The following is a 16739-nucleotide window of genomic DNA, read 5'->3' as shown; positions in this document are numbered from 1 at the left end:
AAAAAAGTAATTATAGCTACTAGTTACTTTTTGCAAAAAGTTACTGAGTTAGTAACATAGTTACTGCATTATAAGAGTAGCTTATTACTTAGGAAAGTAATTATTCTGTTACCATTTTATTTTTAAAAGGAACTTCTAATTAATCTGCATGTTCATTTATTCATAATAAAAGTGAACATTAGATCCAACTAATTAATTAATAGAATAATATTAGAAACAGAAAAATCATGGGCAAAGTCATCTCAGGCTGCTGGATGTGGTGTCTCTGTCTCCTGTCTCCACAAAAAACAGGATTTTGTTGGTAAAAAACGGCTCATAACAACAGGGTAAATCAGGTTTTGTTTTTGTGATGTAGAGTCTTACTTGAGCTGTACTTGCTGTTTCTTTACATTACATCAGCATTTCTCTTTCATTCACTTGCACAGGTCCATCCACAGCTTCCATTAAAAGAATGTCTAGAGCAGCTCTTTTCTTTAGACAGCCAGAAAACACAAAGCACACCACACAGAGGTTAATGACATCAGACACACCTGTTACACTTACCTGAACAGGTGAGATTCAGGATGGAGTTTTCATAATATAGTGTAGCACATTCCCTCAGAGGAAATCCAGACTGAACACAGTTAGATTTGATCCTCCACATAAATCTGTTTGAAGTCTCTTCTCTCTCTCCCATGGAAACAGCAGAACCACAGTCTAGATGTTCACAGATAACAGCTGCAGTCTTCAGGGTCGAGCCATAAGTTGACACTGGTGTCCATTCTCCCAGTTTCACCTCCAGTGTACCTGCACAGCGACTGGCTCCTCCCACCAACCTGACATCATCAGGATCTGAACAGAGATCAGAGAGTCATCAGTAAAAGAACAAAATGAGTTTGATGAGAAGAGAAATGAAGCAGATCAAAGCTGCAGCTCCTCTTCTACCTGAGCAGGTGAGTTCAGCAGCTCTGCCAGGTGAGCAGGTGTTTCTATCAGAGTCTGAGCTTCTACAGTCCAGCAGAGCAGACTCATGGCCTCCACACTGGAACTCTTTGGTCCACATGGGAGCCTCCCCTTCTCCATAGAGCGCCCCCTGGAGGACTGAAGGAGGCCCACAGCCGAGCTCTCTGCAGACCACCTCTGCATCCTGCTGGTCAAAGTCAGCTTCACACACTGAGGACCAGGTCTGGTCAGACTTCACCTCCAGTCTGCCTGAACACTGACTGGATCCATTCAGCAGCCTGACAGAGCCTGGACACATCACACACCATCACACACACAGTTACACCACAATGAGGAGGAACTACTTTTTATAAATGGATCATTTTATACATCAAGAATAAGAAGAGATGATAGAATCATGAACCAAAGAAATCTGAATTCTTTCTTAGTTTCAGTTCCTTTGTCAGATGGTGGGGAGGAAGCTGGTCAGGACTGGCAGGCCCAAATGTGTGGTGAGGGTCTCCTGGGAACATCTGGTGAAGTTCCCTGTCAGAGAGACTTTCAACTCACTTTTACTCTGTCCTCCTCCTGGATGATTAAGCTTCTTACCCTCTCTCTAAGGGAGAAGCCAGCAACCTATCAGGAGGAAACTCATTTAAGCCGCTTGTATTCTTGACCAGTAAATCTAGAGCTTCTCTTTTCAGCTCAGCTCCTTCTTCACCACATCAAACTGATGCAGAGTCCAAATCACTGCAAACACTGCACTGATCCACCCGTAGGTCTCTTGCTACATCCTAACCTCACCCCCGAACAAGACCCCGAGATACTTAAATTCTCCACTTGGGGCAGGATCTCATTCCCGACCTAGGGGAACACTCCACACTTTTCTGGCTGAGGACAATGGTCTCAGATTTGGAGGTGATGATTCTAAACCCAGCTGCTTCACACTTGGCTGGGAATCGGTCCAGTAAGAGTTGAAGATTATGGCCTGATGAAGCCAACAGAACCAAAACATCTGCAAAAAGTAAAAACTCTATCCTGAGACCACCAAACCGGATCTCCTCAACACCTCGACTGATCCTAGAAATTCTATCCATAAAAGTTATTTACAGAATCAGTGACAAAGGGCAGTTGCAGAAGTCCAACCCTCAATGGAAATAAATCCATCTTACTGCTAACAATGCAGACCAAGCTCAGGGAGCAAGGAAGACTCAACAGCTTATACAAGGGGGTCTGGTACTCGATACCCATGAAGTTGAAGTCAGCAGCCCACCATCTACTGTACACAGTATTCGTGGTGCACTGATTTCTCCTCCTGAGGCACCAGACAGTGGAGGACCCATTCAAGGCCTCTGCAAACTCCCCCTCCCCTCCAATATCTAAGTTTCTGACTAAAAAAATCCACACTCAGCTTAGCCTGCTAATACCCGTTAGCTTTCTCCAGAGTCCCCAAGGCCAAAAAGGCCTGGTATGGACTCGTTCTTCAGCTTGACGGCATCCCTCACTGCAGGTGTCCACCAATGATTTTGGGGATTAAAGCTACAACAGGCACCAATCACCTTACAAGCTCCGGTCAGCCACATCAACATTGCAGGCACTAAATGCAGCAGGACACGGTTGAAGCTCTGCTGGAGGTAGGAGTTAAAGATCTTTCTGACAGGAAACTCCACCAGACGTTCCCAGCAGAACTTCACCATTCGTTTGGCCTCCAAAACTCACAAAGTAGAACAAGGGGGTCCCCAGAAGGAGTGTTCTTCAACACTCCATCAAAGAACTCCAGAAAGGGAGGGGACTCTGAACTGCTGTTTACAGCATAGACACAATCAAGGTCAAGACATGTCCCTCCACCTGAAGCCAAAGGAAGGCTACCCTCTCGTTCACCTAAATGTACTTTCACCAAACTGGGGGGTAATAAGTATGCCCACACCTGCTTGATGCCTCTCATCAGGAGCAACTCCACAGTGAACCAGAGTCCAAACTTCATACAGGTGTAGAGAGAGAGAGAGAGAGAGAGAGAGAGAGAGAGGCAGTCAGTGTGTCTGTGGTAATCCAGACTAGTATCTTTCCATCCAGGTTCCATATAGCTCTTGTTTGTCTCAGACCAGCAGCTATGTTCTGCCCGGTGTGATCTGGAACAAAATGAGTCTGGAGACATTTCGTTTTCACATTAAAATCCGCGTCAAATAAATGTAGCGTGACATAAACAGCTCTATGGTGCAGCTTGACCACAGGTCCATAGCAGTGGCGAAACATTGGACTGTAAGCACGTCCTTCACAAAACCCTCGCCACACTCATCATACAGGACAGGAGAGACACTCCACTAACATTAGGCGCATTCAGACAGAGAAGTTCTAAGATTGCAGTCCTAAGAACTGTCCTAGTTCTATGAACTGCCTTCCCCAGGGGAACTGTTTCATGTTGCATTCGTACATGAGTTGGGGGGGACCGGTGTGACGCAACCGTCTGCAACAGTGACGTATGACTTTAGCGCCACACAACAACAAAACAAAACCAGCGAAAAATAACAGCACAAAACACCACCAAGCTAATATGGAGAAGGAAGAGATTGCCGTGTTTATGCTCTGCTTGACGGGGATGTTACTCATGTTGAGGCTGGAAATGCACATAGAGAGTCAGGAGATAAAGAATCTTCTTCATTTCAAGGAGGAAGAAAGCTTCACTTATTATCCAACCTAGTGGTGGCAAAGAAAAAATGAGGCGGCTTACGCCCCTGCGTTGACCTCAGACAAGTGAATAGAGCAGTCATACTGGACAGATACCCGCTACCCACCACGGAGGAACTGTCAGCTAAGTTCCATGGGTCAACGGTCTTCTCCAAGCTCGCCCTACGCCAGGGCTATCTACAAGTTCCATTACACCCGGATAGCTGCAACCTCACCACTTTTGTGACCCATATGGGGGTCTTTCGCTACACCCGCATGCCTTTTGGTCTTAGCTCAGCCCCCAAGATCGTGTCAACCATTTTTGCAGGCATCCCAGGTGTGGCCGTATACCTGGACTACATCGTGACGACTGTCGACTGTCCTTTCCAGGGTCCTTGACGTGCTCACCCGCCACAATCTCACACTCAACGGTGAGAAGTGCGTTTTTGCAGCATCTACCATAGAGTTTGTGGGGTTCCGCTTGACAGCAAATGGTCTGAGCCCACTCCACTCGAATGTGGATGCAATCCTACGATTGCCCGAGCCTACCTATCCTGCCCAGCTGTCGTTGTTCCTAGGGATGACGGCCTTTTACCTGTGTTTTCTCCCACATTACTCAGAAACCAAAGCACCTTTGCGTGCCCTCCCAAGCCAGGGTGCCCCCTGGTCTTGGACCCCTGCGTGCTCTGCCCTAGTTCGCCAACTCAAATCGCAGCTCACCTCCCCGCCGGTGCTCGCCCATTTTGACATACTGAGTCCAACGTTTGTGACCTGCGATGCTTCTAACGCTGCGGTCGGCACCGTCTTCTCCCAACTCCACCAGGGTGCTGAGCGCCTGGTGGCGTTCGCGTTGCGGTCACTTACCCCGACCAAACAGAAGTACTCGGTCGGGGAGAGGGAAGCACTGGCGTGCGTCTGGGCATGTGAGAGGTGGCATATTTACCTGTACGTGTGCCATTTCACGTTACGCACAGACCACCGGGCCCTCACAGCCCTGCTGGCAGCAACCGGTTCAGGTCACAAGCTCCTACGCCTCTATGGCTGGTCCAAGAGACTGCAAGCATATAACTTTACCACACAGTTCACACCTGGCAGGGAGAACGTGGTGGCAGACCTGCTCTCCAGAGCCACAGTTAGCCCCATACAGGACGCGGTTCAGGACCCCCTAGAGCCAGAGCTTGTCCTCATGCTGCACACGCCCCTCCAGACAGCCATTTCCCTACAGGAGCTCTGTGCAGCAGTTGCACATGACCCTGTGCTCACCTGGCTCTGCACTTATATTCAAAGGGCTGGCCTACCGAGGTTTCAGAGGAACTAGCACCTTTCCACTGCGTCTGTGCTGATCTCTCCTGTTGGAACGACGTCTGTGTGGCGAGGGGACTATGCACAGTTGTTCCCACTACTTTGAGGGGGCGCGTTCTGGCCATGGTGCACGAAGGCCACCTGGGCGTGGTCAAGGTTAAACAGCGGTGCAGGATTCTGGTTTGGTGGCCAGGCATCGACAGGCACATTGAGAAAACGGTGAAAGACTGTTCAGCCTGTTTCATGGCGGGCCGCTTTCCAGCACTCTTGATGCTGGGCCGCGAGCTGCGGTTTCCCTTGGACCGCCTGCGGCCGCCGGGACTGGGAATTATACCAACAGGATCCTCCACAGGTGATAAGGTGGCGGTCCAGCAACACTGCATGAAACAAAGATTTGACAGGAAACACCGCGTAAAGCATCCCACGCTCGCCTTAGCCAACTGGGTTCGAGTACGCTGACCCAACCGATCCCACAAACTATTGTCTTTCTGGTCAACGCCGCAGCAGATCTTCAAGCAGTTAGGACCAGCTACCTTCCGCCTGCAAGATGGATTGCACTGGCATGCTAGCTGACTTAGGCGGGTGGCATCACCGTCCCCTTCAGACCAACCAGCCGCACTTGACCCGGGCCCCTGGACATGGACTGAGATTTTCCGTACGAATAACCGAGGGATTCCGCCTGGGATCTACCAGAACCTGAACCGCCGATTGGACCCCTCCAGTGCAGAGGTGGCCCTGCACGGACCCTCAGTGACTTTGTCACAGACTTTTGATCGTTCAGTTGGACAGTCAGCGCATAGCCCGTCAGGTGGCAGAATAATCCACGAGGCTATGCGGGTAAACTAGTAGTCTACCTGGTTTACCCAGTCAGTTTACTTTCTTTCAGGTTCATATGTGTTGTGGGGCTGTATGGGGTTTGGTTTGTGAAAGGGTGGGGGTGGATGTGGTGTGCGGTTCTGCACGGCACCGGAATGGTGTGACACCTGTGTGAGGGAACTTCCGGTCGGAAGTTGTTGTTGTGATGTGTGGCCACGAGGCTAAATAAAGCTAGTTGACTATAACGCTGTGGTACGTGTTTTCTGGACATAACAGTATGAGTAAACATGTCAGACGGTATTCTACTGTCTATGTTGAGCAGATTACAATAAATGAATATTTTAGATTGCAGGCTTATTGTAACTCGTGTTCTGTTTCAGATGTTGCTGTGGCTCATTGAACAACATTTCTCACCGTCCAGCTGCTCCGGAGCAAAGCTGATGACTGGTGGAAAAAAGTTGTTCCTAGTTTTACCGATGAGCAGAGGATAGAGAATTTCCGTATGTCTAGAGACATTTCAATACATCTGTCGCCGCCCTAAAGCTGCACTGGAGAGGATGGACACAACCACCTGCTGCAGATACTGAAGGAATTGGAGTGTGTGCAGCTTTGATGTTTTACCTCCTGCCTTCCAACTAATCACAACACACCTCTTCACAATAACCATCATGTTCTGGAAGTTGGACAGACAGAACATACATGTATACATGATGTACACATTTAAAGAGGAAATGTTCTATATAAAATGCATCATTTGTTCAGTTCTTTTGTTATGTGCAAAAAAAAGATCTCATCACCTGCTTTTAAGCTTTGTGTACATTATGGAATCTATCAGTAGCTAAGGTGAAGGAAATTTATGAAGGTTAAAATGTAGAAAGGGGTGGTAAGATGTTTACAGGTGTGTACTTTTATAAGTGTCCACAAGTATTTGATGCCAGACCTTCGTTAAACTTCATCCTGTGATATGCAGCATTTTAAGAAGTTGATAAACTGGAATGTTATGCACACCTGAGGATTAAGACTTAAAATGTTATGAACAAAAATGGATTATTTAATATTTCATAGCTATTATTGATTAATAACTACATAATATATTTATTAGCTAATATTTCATAGATGTGGCCAAACCACATCTGACAAAACTGAAAACTTCTGGGCGTCACAAGCCCCTGTATACAGGTCGACTGCTAACCCGTGTCCAGGCAAGGGAAATGTAGGCCTACTATTACTGATCTTCATAGAAGTCTTTTTAAACAACCACAAAAAAAGACAGAAAATTACTTTATAATGCAAATTAGGGAAGAAAAATCTATATTCTAATTAACAAAATGAAGGAAAAATTGAACTTGAACAAATGAGAGAACAAAATTCTATAAATAAGTAACTCAGTGGTGCTAACTCAGCGTATGTGTTTCACTAAGTTTCAGGGACCTCTTTAACAGTATAAAGGTGCTAAGCCTGTTGCTTAAAGCGTCTAAAGTGTTGCTAATGGGAATTTTTCCTGATGCATCGTCGTCGCTGTCATCCTTGTGTACAAAAGCCAAGTCCAAGCCATCTTTGTCGTTTTGTTCTTTTATTGCTTAAAGTGCTCAATAAATCCATAAGTTGCAGTTCTCACCAACCATTCCCAATGTACAAGTATTACCTATCCATACAGCCACGTGTTTCATTCTTCTGTCCAACATTAAGGAGTAAGGATTGAGTGGACCATCAATGAATGAATAATGAACGATCAAAGACTGAGTTCACCTTCATACCAGCAACACCTGTCAACCGGCAGAAAGGTTCCCACTTAAATAAGCAGCGACATAGGCTACACATGCTACCACCTAGTGCCCAAACTAAATATATATACAAGCACTTAAAATGGCTCCTACAAACAGTGTGAACTAGTATGTGAATGCCTTTAGTCTGTGTCTGTTTTATGTCTGGAGTGAGGGATGATTCATAAGAATGCAAACTTTTAAAGATACTGTATATGACTATGCAACTATAATCGAGGAGATTTTCCTATAGCTATTTTAAAGCATTAATTACAAATGTTGTGCTCTCTCCCCTTCTTATCTCATGCAGCCAAGTTATTAGTAAATGGAAACAAACTTTAAGTGTCTTATTCTGTGCTTTGAAATTGTGAGTATCAATCAACATTACTCAGCATCGCCACCTACAGTTGGGGACTGTAAACAGACAGCATTACGCTGCATAAAATTTATCTTTAAAATAAAATACATGCAATTTTTCCTTAATATCTTGCCTGTGGAGAGGCCACTGAAAACAAGCCCACGATGCACTTTTGGGTTAGAACCCACCAGTTGACAATCACACCAAAGCTATGTGTGCCATCTACACTTACCTGAACAGGTGAGATTCAAAATGGAGTCATGATGATCTGGTGATGCACATTCCCTCAGAGGAGATCCAGACTGAATACAGTCAGTGTTGATAAACCACACAGATCTGTGTGAGGTCTCCTTTCTCTCTCCCACAGAAACAGCAGAACCACAGTCCAGATGTTCACAGATAACAGCTGCAGTTTTCAGGGTCCATCTATAACCAACCACTGGTCTCCATTCTCCCAGTTTCACCTCCAGTGTACCAGAACAGCGACTGGCTCCTCCCACCAACCTGACATCATCAGGATCTGAACAGAGATCAGAGAGTCATCAGTAAAAGAACAAAGTGAGTTTGAAGAGAAGAGAAATGAAGCAGATCAAAGCTGCAGCTCCTCTTCTACCTGAGCAGGTGAGTCCAGCAGCTCTGCCAGGTGAGCAGGTGTTTCTATCAGAGTCTGAGCTTCTACAGTCCAGCAGAGCAGACTCATGGCCTCCACACTGGAACTCTTTGGTCCACATGGGAGCCTCCCCTTCTCCATAGAGCGCCCCCTGGAGGACTGAAGGAGGCCCACAGCCGAGCTCCCTGCAGACCACCTCTGCATCCTGCTGGTCAAAGTCAGCTTCACACACTGAGGACCAGGTCTGGTCAGACTTCACCTCCAGTCTGCCTGAACACAGGCTGGATCCATTCAGCAGCCTGACAGAGTCTGGACACATCACACACCACCACACACACAGTTACACCATGATGAGGAGGAACTACTTTTTATAAATGGATCATTTTACACATCAAGAAGAAGAACAGATGATGGAATCATGAACCAAAGAAATCTGAATTCTTTCTTAGTTTCAGTTCCTCTGTCAGATGGTGGGGAGGATGCTGGTCAGGCCTGGCAGGGCCAAATGTGTCATGAAGGTCTACTGGGAACATCTGGTGAAGTCTCCTGTCAGAAAGACCTTCAACTCAGTTTTACTCTGACCTCCTCCTGGATGATTAAGCTTCTTACCCTCTCTCTAAGGGAGAAGCCAGCAACCTTTCAGAAGGAAACTCATTTCAGCCGCTTGTATTCTTGACCAGTAAATCTAGAGCTTCTCTTTTCAGCTCAGCTCCTTCTTCACCACATCAAACTGATGCAGAGTCCAAATCACTGCAAACACTGATCCACCCGTAGATCTCTTGTTACAACCTTACCTCACTCACGAACAAGACCCAGAGATACTTAAATTCTCCACTTGGTTGTCAGGATCTCATTCCCGACCTAGGGGAACACTCCACACTTTTCCGGCTGAGGACAATGGTCTCAGATTTGGAGGTGCTGATTCTAAATCCAGCTGCTTCACACTTGGCTGGGAATCGGTCCAGTAAGAATTGAAGATCATGGCCTGATGAAGCCAACAGAACCAAAACTTCTGCAAAAAGTAAAAACTCTATCCTGAGACCACCAAACCGGATCTCCTTAACACCTCGACTGATCCTAGAAATTCTATCCATAAAAGTTATTTACAGAATCAGTGACAAAGGGCAGTCTTGCAGAAGTCCAACCCTCAATGGAAAGAAATCCATCTTACTGATAACAATGCAGACCAAGCTCAGGGAGCAAGGAAGACTGAACAGCTTATGCAAGGGGGTCTGGTACTCTATACTCATGAAGTTGAAGTCAGCAGCCCACCATCCACTGTACACAGTATTCGTGGTGCACTGATTTCTCCTCCTGAGGCACCGGACAGTGGAGCAGCTGTTCACGGCCTCTACAAACTCCCCCTCACCACCAATATCTAAGTGTCTGCCTAAAAAAAGCCACACTCTACTTAGCCTGCTAATACCCGTTATCTTTCTCCAGAGTCCCAAAGGCCAAAAAGGCCTGGTATGGACTCATTCTTCAGCTTGACAGCATCCCTCACTGCAGGTGTCCACCAATGATTTGGGGGATTACAGCTACAACAGGCACCAATCACCTTACAAGCTCTGGTCAGCCACATCAACATTGCAGGCACTAAATGCAGCAGGACACGGTTGAAGCTCTGCTGGAGGTAGGAGTTAAAGATCTTTCTGACAGGAAACTCCACCAGACGTTCCCAGCAGAACTTTTGTTTGGCCTCCAAAACTCACAAAGTAGAACAAGGGGTCCCCAGAAGGAGTGTTCTTCAACACTCCATCAAAGAACTCCAGAAGGGACTCTGAACTGCTGTTTACAGCATAGACACAATCAAGGTCAAGACATGTCCCTCCACCTGAAGCCAAAGGAAGGCTACCCTTTCGTTCACCTAAATGTACTGGCACCAAACTGGGGGGCAGTAAGTATGCCCACACCTGCTTGATGCCTCTCATCAGAAGATATTTTAGATTGCAGGTTTATTGTAAGTTGTGTTCTGTTTCAGATGTTGCTGTGGCTCATTGAACAACATTTCTGACCGTCCGGCTGCTCCGGAGCAAAGCTGATGACTGGTGGAAAAAAGTTGTTCCCAGTTTTACCGATGAGCAGAGGATAGAGAATATCCGTATGTCTAGAGACATTTCAATACATCTGTCACCGTCCGAGGCTACGCTGGAGAGGATGGACACAACCACCTGCTGCAGATACTGAAGGAACTGGAGTGTGTGCAGCTTTGATGTTTTACCTCCTGCCTTCCAACTAATCACAACACACACTTCTTCATAATAAGCATCATGTTCTGGAAGTTGGACAGACAGAACATACATGTATACATGATGTACACATTTAAAGAGGAAATGTTCCATAGAAAATGCATCATTTGTTCACTTCACCTGCTGTTACTGCCTCACAAGCATATTAGCTGTTAATTGTGGTTTACACGTGTCTCTCATGCAGCTTAATTATCCAGTCCCCAGTTTGCCTCATACACCTGCTTTTAAACTTTGTGTGCATTATGGAATCTATCAGTAGCAAAGGTGAAGGAGTAATCTGTCACTGGAGGGTTGGTTGTGACTGACTTATTGTAGTAAAGATCAGGTTGTGGATGTGTTGGACTGAGCCTCCGTGACTGTGTGAGGGAAGTGACGTAGGGAAGCGAGAGTTAGTTCCGGTTTTTTAGACACAAATGAAACATGAGGCATGCTGAATAAGCTCTCCCTTTGCCCACGGCAATGTTCTACAGACTTGATGACAGTCTGTTTGTTACCCTGAGTGTTTAGTTGGTGAAGAAAGTGAGGATCTCCTGTTCTATCTGTTATATGTGATCCGAGCTAAGTTAACCTCAGGCATTTATTTGTAGTGAGAGGATGTCTCTGTTTAGGTGAATATGTATGTGTTAGACAGCAGACACTTCAATAAGTCTGTCTGTATATCTGTGTCAGTTACGCAGCGCAGATTAACAGTTTAGTTCGGACACGCGATGTCATGTGGGGAGGTCGTGAGCAGCACGCGCTCTTATAGACATATACCTGCAACGGCCACTAGATGGCGCCAATGCGCTGGTACAACCAGCCAGAGTGCTCCTCAGTTTAATGCTGACATTATGTGGAGATTAGTTATGTTTATCTAAGTTAAGTCAGGCCTGCTGATTTAGGTGCTATTGTTTAGTGCAGGTCTGTTTAAGGATATATGTTTGTAATCTTCATGTTTGTGTCACATTGAGACCAGCTACTGATTAAAATCTGCTCATTGTTGCAGAACTGTTAAGACACTGCTGAGTGGAACACCTGTCAATAAACAGAGCTGGGCTCACAGTTCAAGAAAGATCCTCGCATGCGCCTCCTTCCTGTATCCTGACCAATACACCATCTTGTTACCATAAAGCACCTAAACGAACTGGCTGACCCCTCTACCTATACAACACTTATGGTTTAGAACAGGCATGTCAAACTGGTCCAGCAAAGGGCCGTGTGGCAGCAGGTTTTTGTTCCAGCCAGCCAAGAGCACACAGTTTGACCAATCAGCTGTCTGAAGACTGAGATCAGTTGATTGAATCAGTCAAATCTGGTGTGCTGCTGCTTGGTTGGAACAAAAACCTGCAGCCACACGGCCCTTTGCTGGACCAGTTTGACATATGTGGTTTAGAAGAATTATGAGGACATACAGTCACACAAAATTAGCAATTTATGGAGGTTAAAATGTAGAAAGGGGTGGTAAGATGTTTACAGGTGTGTACTTTTATAAGTGTCCACAAGTATTTGATGCCAGACCTTCGTTAAACTTCATCCTGTGATATGCAGCATTTTAAGAAGTTGATAAACTGGAATGTAATGCACACCTGAGGATTAAGACTTAAAACGTCTTGAGAAAAAATGGATTATTTAATATTTCATAGCTATTATTGGTTAATAACTACTTAATATATTTATTAGCTAATATTTCATAGATGTGGCCAAACCACATCTAACTGACAAAACTGAAAACTTCTGACTCTTTACAAAGTCATTTATTTTTATAGTGAATACAGAAATGCAGAAATAACTATTTACATGTGCTATGATGATGCATATCACTTTGGCTTTTCTTGCCATCCTGTCCAGTACATCCAGAGACCCTCTATCACAGATCTCTGCTGGCTTCAGCTCTGCCCGTCTTCTGCCTTCTTTGTGCCTGTTCCTGAAAGACCTGCAGCATGTTGGAGCTGCATCGCTTTGCCTCTGCTGTTCAGCATCTAACAGCTTGTCCTGCACAGCAGCCAGAAGAGTGTCAGCCCTTTTTCTATTTCATGGAAAAAACAGGGAGAGTGGAGACAGGTGCTTAACACACAGCAACTAAAATAAAACATTTTGAAGTGTAATATAGTTGAAAGATAGGAACAGTGCTGTGCTGGTTGGAGTGTTCAAATCCCTGTTGTGAGTCCGGTTAGAACTCCAAAGAATGAGTCGGCTTTACTTATGCAGGGTTTATTTAACCAACTGAGTTTTACAGTCTGTCCCTTATACACACTGGAGGTCTTGGTTGTGTGGTTCTAAAACAGAAATAAAATAATATCAGCACCTAACTAATACAAACACAGGTGCAGTTGCAACATAAAGGCACAAAGTATGCAGTTTCTACATGAACACAGCTGCTTGGTAGCAAGCGTAGCCTGCTCATGTGAACAGCGCATGGCATCAATTAAGCGAATGAACCAGTATATTTAACAAATAAACTGTCTTAACATCACTTAGCATCACTTACTGGATTTCACGCACACATATCCAAGTGAGGTTACCAACAAACTGTAAACTAAGACTTAAAGAAAAGTCACACTAAACTTAGGACGGTAAAACTCCTCTTGTAGTCTCCTCTTTCTCTCCACTCTGGCCTGACAAGCTGCTCATGAGTAGTCTAGGCTCCGCCCCTTAAAGGGCCAGAATGTCAGTCCTTTAGGCAGCCTTTTCCACAGCCGCCCCCATATTCACCTGTGAATATGAACAACTAAAAGGGGCTGACTGAAGGGGTGATTAAGTGTCCTTAGGCAGAGCGGGCAGGCTGACAAGTCTAGCTACTGGACGGATGTAGGTTCTCCCCTTCACAGTTACTTCTACTGATCTGATCTGTGTGTCTGATCCAGAGAACCTGCGAGACTTTACCCACAGGCCACAGGGCCCGTGGTAGCTGGTTGTCCACAATCATGACCACGTCTCCCACTTGTAGATTGGCTGATTCAGTCCGCCACTTCTGGCGTGCTTGTAGTCCAGGCAGGTAGTATCTCAGGAAATGTTGCCAGAAATGGTCAGCCAGTATTTGGCTATGCCTCCATCTCCTCTGCCCGAGAGTGTCCGGGCCTTCATAGACAACTTGGGGCAGTGAGGCATCCCGCCGCCCCATGAGGAGACAGTTGGGTGTAACGGGGTCAGGATCCGCTACTTCTGATGAGGTGTAGCCTAGGGGCTTGGAATTGAGCATCCCCTCAATCTCGATCAGAACGGTAATTAACACCTCCTCAGTGACTGTTTGGGCCCCAATAGTGACACAGAGAGCTGTCTTTAGTGACCGGATTTCCCGCTCCCAGCACCCTCCGAAGTGCGGGGATCCAGGGGGGTTGAAGGCAAACTGGATTTGCTGGCAAGCTAGCTGCTCTTTGAGTTTTGGGTGAAGATCTTGGAATGTCTCCTGTAGCTCGCGTTCTCCTCCTCGAAAGTTTGTCCCCTGGTCACAGAGTATCTCCTTGGGTTTCCCGCGCCTAGCTATAAAGCGTCTTAGGGCCATCAGAAACGCATCCGTGTCCATCCTGGGGATCAGGTCAAGATGAACTGCTCGGGTAGTGAGACACTTAAACAATATTCCCCACCTTTTCTCATGCCTGCGTCCGATCTTGATTGTGTATGGTCCAAAGCAGTCTACACCTGTGGAATAGAATGCCGGTTTGAAGAGGCGCAGTCTGGCTGAAGGGAGGTCTGCCATCCGGGGTGGATTCGGGTGACCTTTCCACTTTCTGCACTCAGCACAGGATCTTTGATGGCGGCGTACAGCCTCCCTTCCACGTAGCACCCAGTATCTCCTTCTGATTTCAGCAAACACCCTTTCTGGTCCTGGATGCTGGAGCTTCTCATCATAATCCTGAATGAGGAGTCGGGTCAGAGAGTGTCCGGGATCAAGAACAATGGGGTGCACCTCATCTCCAGCCAGAGCAGGACTACGGCGAAGGCGGCCTCCAACTCGGATGAGCTCTGTGTTCTCATCATACTCAGGTGCAAGTAGGAGAAGGCGACTGGATTTGGCAACTGGTTTGCCAGCTTTTAACTGGGTGACTTCCTCCGGGAATGACTCGTTTTGGGCTTGTTGTAGGGCTTGGTATTCAGCAGCAGCATAGGAATCAGCAGTGAGAGAGTGGTTAGCCTCAGCCGCCCCGTGAAGCTGATATGCAGTGGCCTTTAGGAAACTGTCCCATGTCTGGAACTGTGATGGATCTGGAACAGTAGAACTGGACATCGTTAGACCAATAACATGTCTTCTCAACTCACCTTCAGAATCGCTCTGGGGTGGAGGTGGCAGATCTGGCCAGTCACTCTGAGCTAGTTTTAGGAATGCCGGCCCAGCACTCCATCTACTGCCTTGGCTAATCTCCTGGAGTGTGAGGCCACGAGTGATGTCGTCTGCCGGATTGTCTCGGGAGGGCACATATCTCCATGTGGTAGCTTCAGTCAGCTCTTGTATTTCTGCCACCCGAGTGCCCACGAAGACCTTATATCTGCAGGAGTCCGATCCCAACCAGGTTAAAACTGTGGCCGAGTCAGACCACAAAGTACAATGACGAATGGGAAGGGTTAACTCAGTGCTGATAACCTTGTAGAGCTGGGCACCTGTTAAAGCAGCACACAACTCTAAACGTGGGATAGATTGCTGCTTCTTGGGGGCAACACGAGACCGAGCAGCAAAGAAGGCGACCTCAATTTCTCCCTCCGGACTCTCTGTCCTTAGGTAGGCAACTGATCCATATGCCTGTTCAGAGGCGTCACAGAATACATGAATGTCCCGTGTGCAGCTGGTTTGGTCCAGGATGGGGCTTGTGTAGCACCTAGGCATTGTTACCTCGTGCAAGTGTTCCAACTCTGCTTCCCATTCATGCCACTTCTGCAGGAGTTCCGTGGGGAGTTGTGGGTCATCCCAATCTCTGTTCTTCTCCCACAGGTGGCGCACAATCACTTTGGCTCGGGTGGTATAAGGCACTACATAGCCAAGAGGGTCGTACTGGCTAGCTAAAACTCTATAGATGTTCCTCATAGTAGCCACTGAGCAATCAACATGTCTGTGTTTGTAAGTGAGGGTGTCCGACTTACAATTCCAGTGCAGTCCAAGGGCTGGCTCTTGGAGGTCGGGCACACTTTGACTGAGCCACAACTCACAACTTGATGATCTGAGGTCTGGAGGAAGATGATCGATGACGCCTGCCTTGTTGCTTGCCCACTGCCTCAGTTCGAATCCCCCATCAGCCAGAAGGTGGCGGAGTTTGTCAACAAGACTCTTAGCGGCTACAGGGCAGTTGAGACTCTGCAAACAATTGTCCACATAGAAGGATTTGTTGATGACAACCCGCACATCTTCTCCTGGCTGACTGTGGTCGGTGACATGTTTCTGCAGAGCAAACGCTGAGCAGCAAGGGCTGCAAGTGGTTCCAAACGGAAGTACATGCCACTCGTAAACGGCAGGGGGGTCTTCTCGCTTCATGTCCCGCCACACGAACCGTAGCAGGTGTCGATCTGCAGGTAGGAGCCTCACCTGGTGGAACATACCTCGTATATCGCTGCTGAAAGCCACAGCATGTTCCCTGAAGCGTAGCAGTACAGCTAGCAGCGGAGGGCCGAGAGTGGGACCTGGTAAAAGGAGCTGGTTGAGGTTATGGCCATGGTATTGGAATGAGCAGTTGTACACTACCCGATTCTTCTCATTGTGTTGGACCATATGGTGGGGTATATACCAAGCTTCAGGGCTGCTCTCCACTTGGTAGTCTGACAACTTCTTTACATAACCAGCCTTTACAAGCTTCTCAATCTCCCCCTGATAGGCAGCAGCTTGTTCTGGGGATTTGCTTAAGCGCTTCTCTGTCCCTCGCAGGAGTGGCAACACTGCTTCCAGAGTGACTTTCAGTACAGGCATGTTCTTGACCCGAAGGAGGGGTGTGGCGTAACGCTCAGTGCCATCCACATTAACTCTTACTGTCTGTTCTTGAAGGAGTGTAACAGCTTCCTGGTCCTGTCGTGACCTGACCGCTAACTTTTCACTGTGGTAAGGGAGTACATCCATCTGCCATAACTTCTCTACACATGAAAGCAGCTCTGTGTGT

General features: G+C 46.9%; 1 protein-coding gene across 1 annotated transcript in view; it reads right to left on the bottom strand.

Annotated features, from left to right (window-relative positions):
* Positions 1-16739, bottom strand: part of LOC121629681 (scavenger receptor cysteine-rich type 1 protein M160-like) — a 530109-nt gene that overhangs the window by 10826 nt on the left and 502544 nt on the right. The window contains exons 22-23 of the mRNA XM_041969398.1: positions 8438-8743; positions 8057-8344 (exon numbers count right to left, since the gene is read on the bottom strand). Of these exons, the coding sequence (XP_041825332.1) occupies positions 8057-8344; positions 8438-8743 (594 nt within the window). The remainder of the gene's footprint in view (positions 1-8056; positions 8345-8437; positions 8744-16739) is intronic.

The sequence above is a fragment of the Melanotaenia boesemani genome, chromosome 19, assembly GCF_017639745.1.
Source record: "Melanotaenia boesemani isolate fMelBoe1 chromosome 19, fMelBoe1.pri, whole genome shotgun sequence".
Taxonomy (NCBI): Eukaryota; Metazoa; Chordata; class Actinopteri; order Atheriniformes; family Melanotaeniidae; genus Melanotaenia; species Melanotaenia boesemani.
Note: the sequence above shows the minus strand (reverse complement) of the source record. Positions and strands in the feature narration are given on the sequence as shown.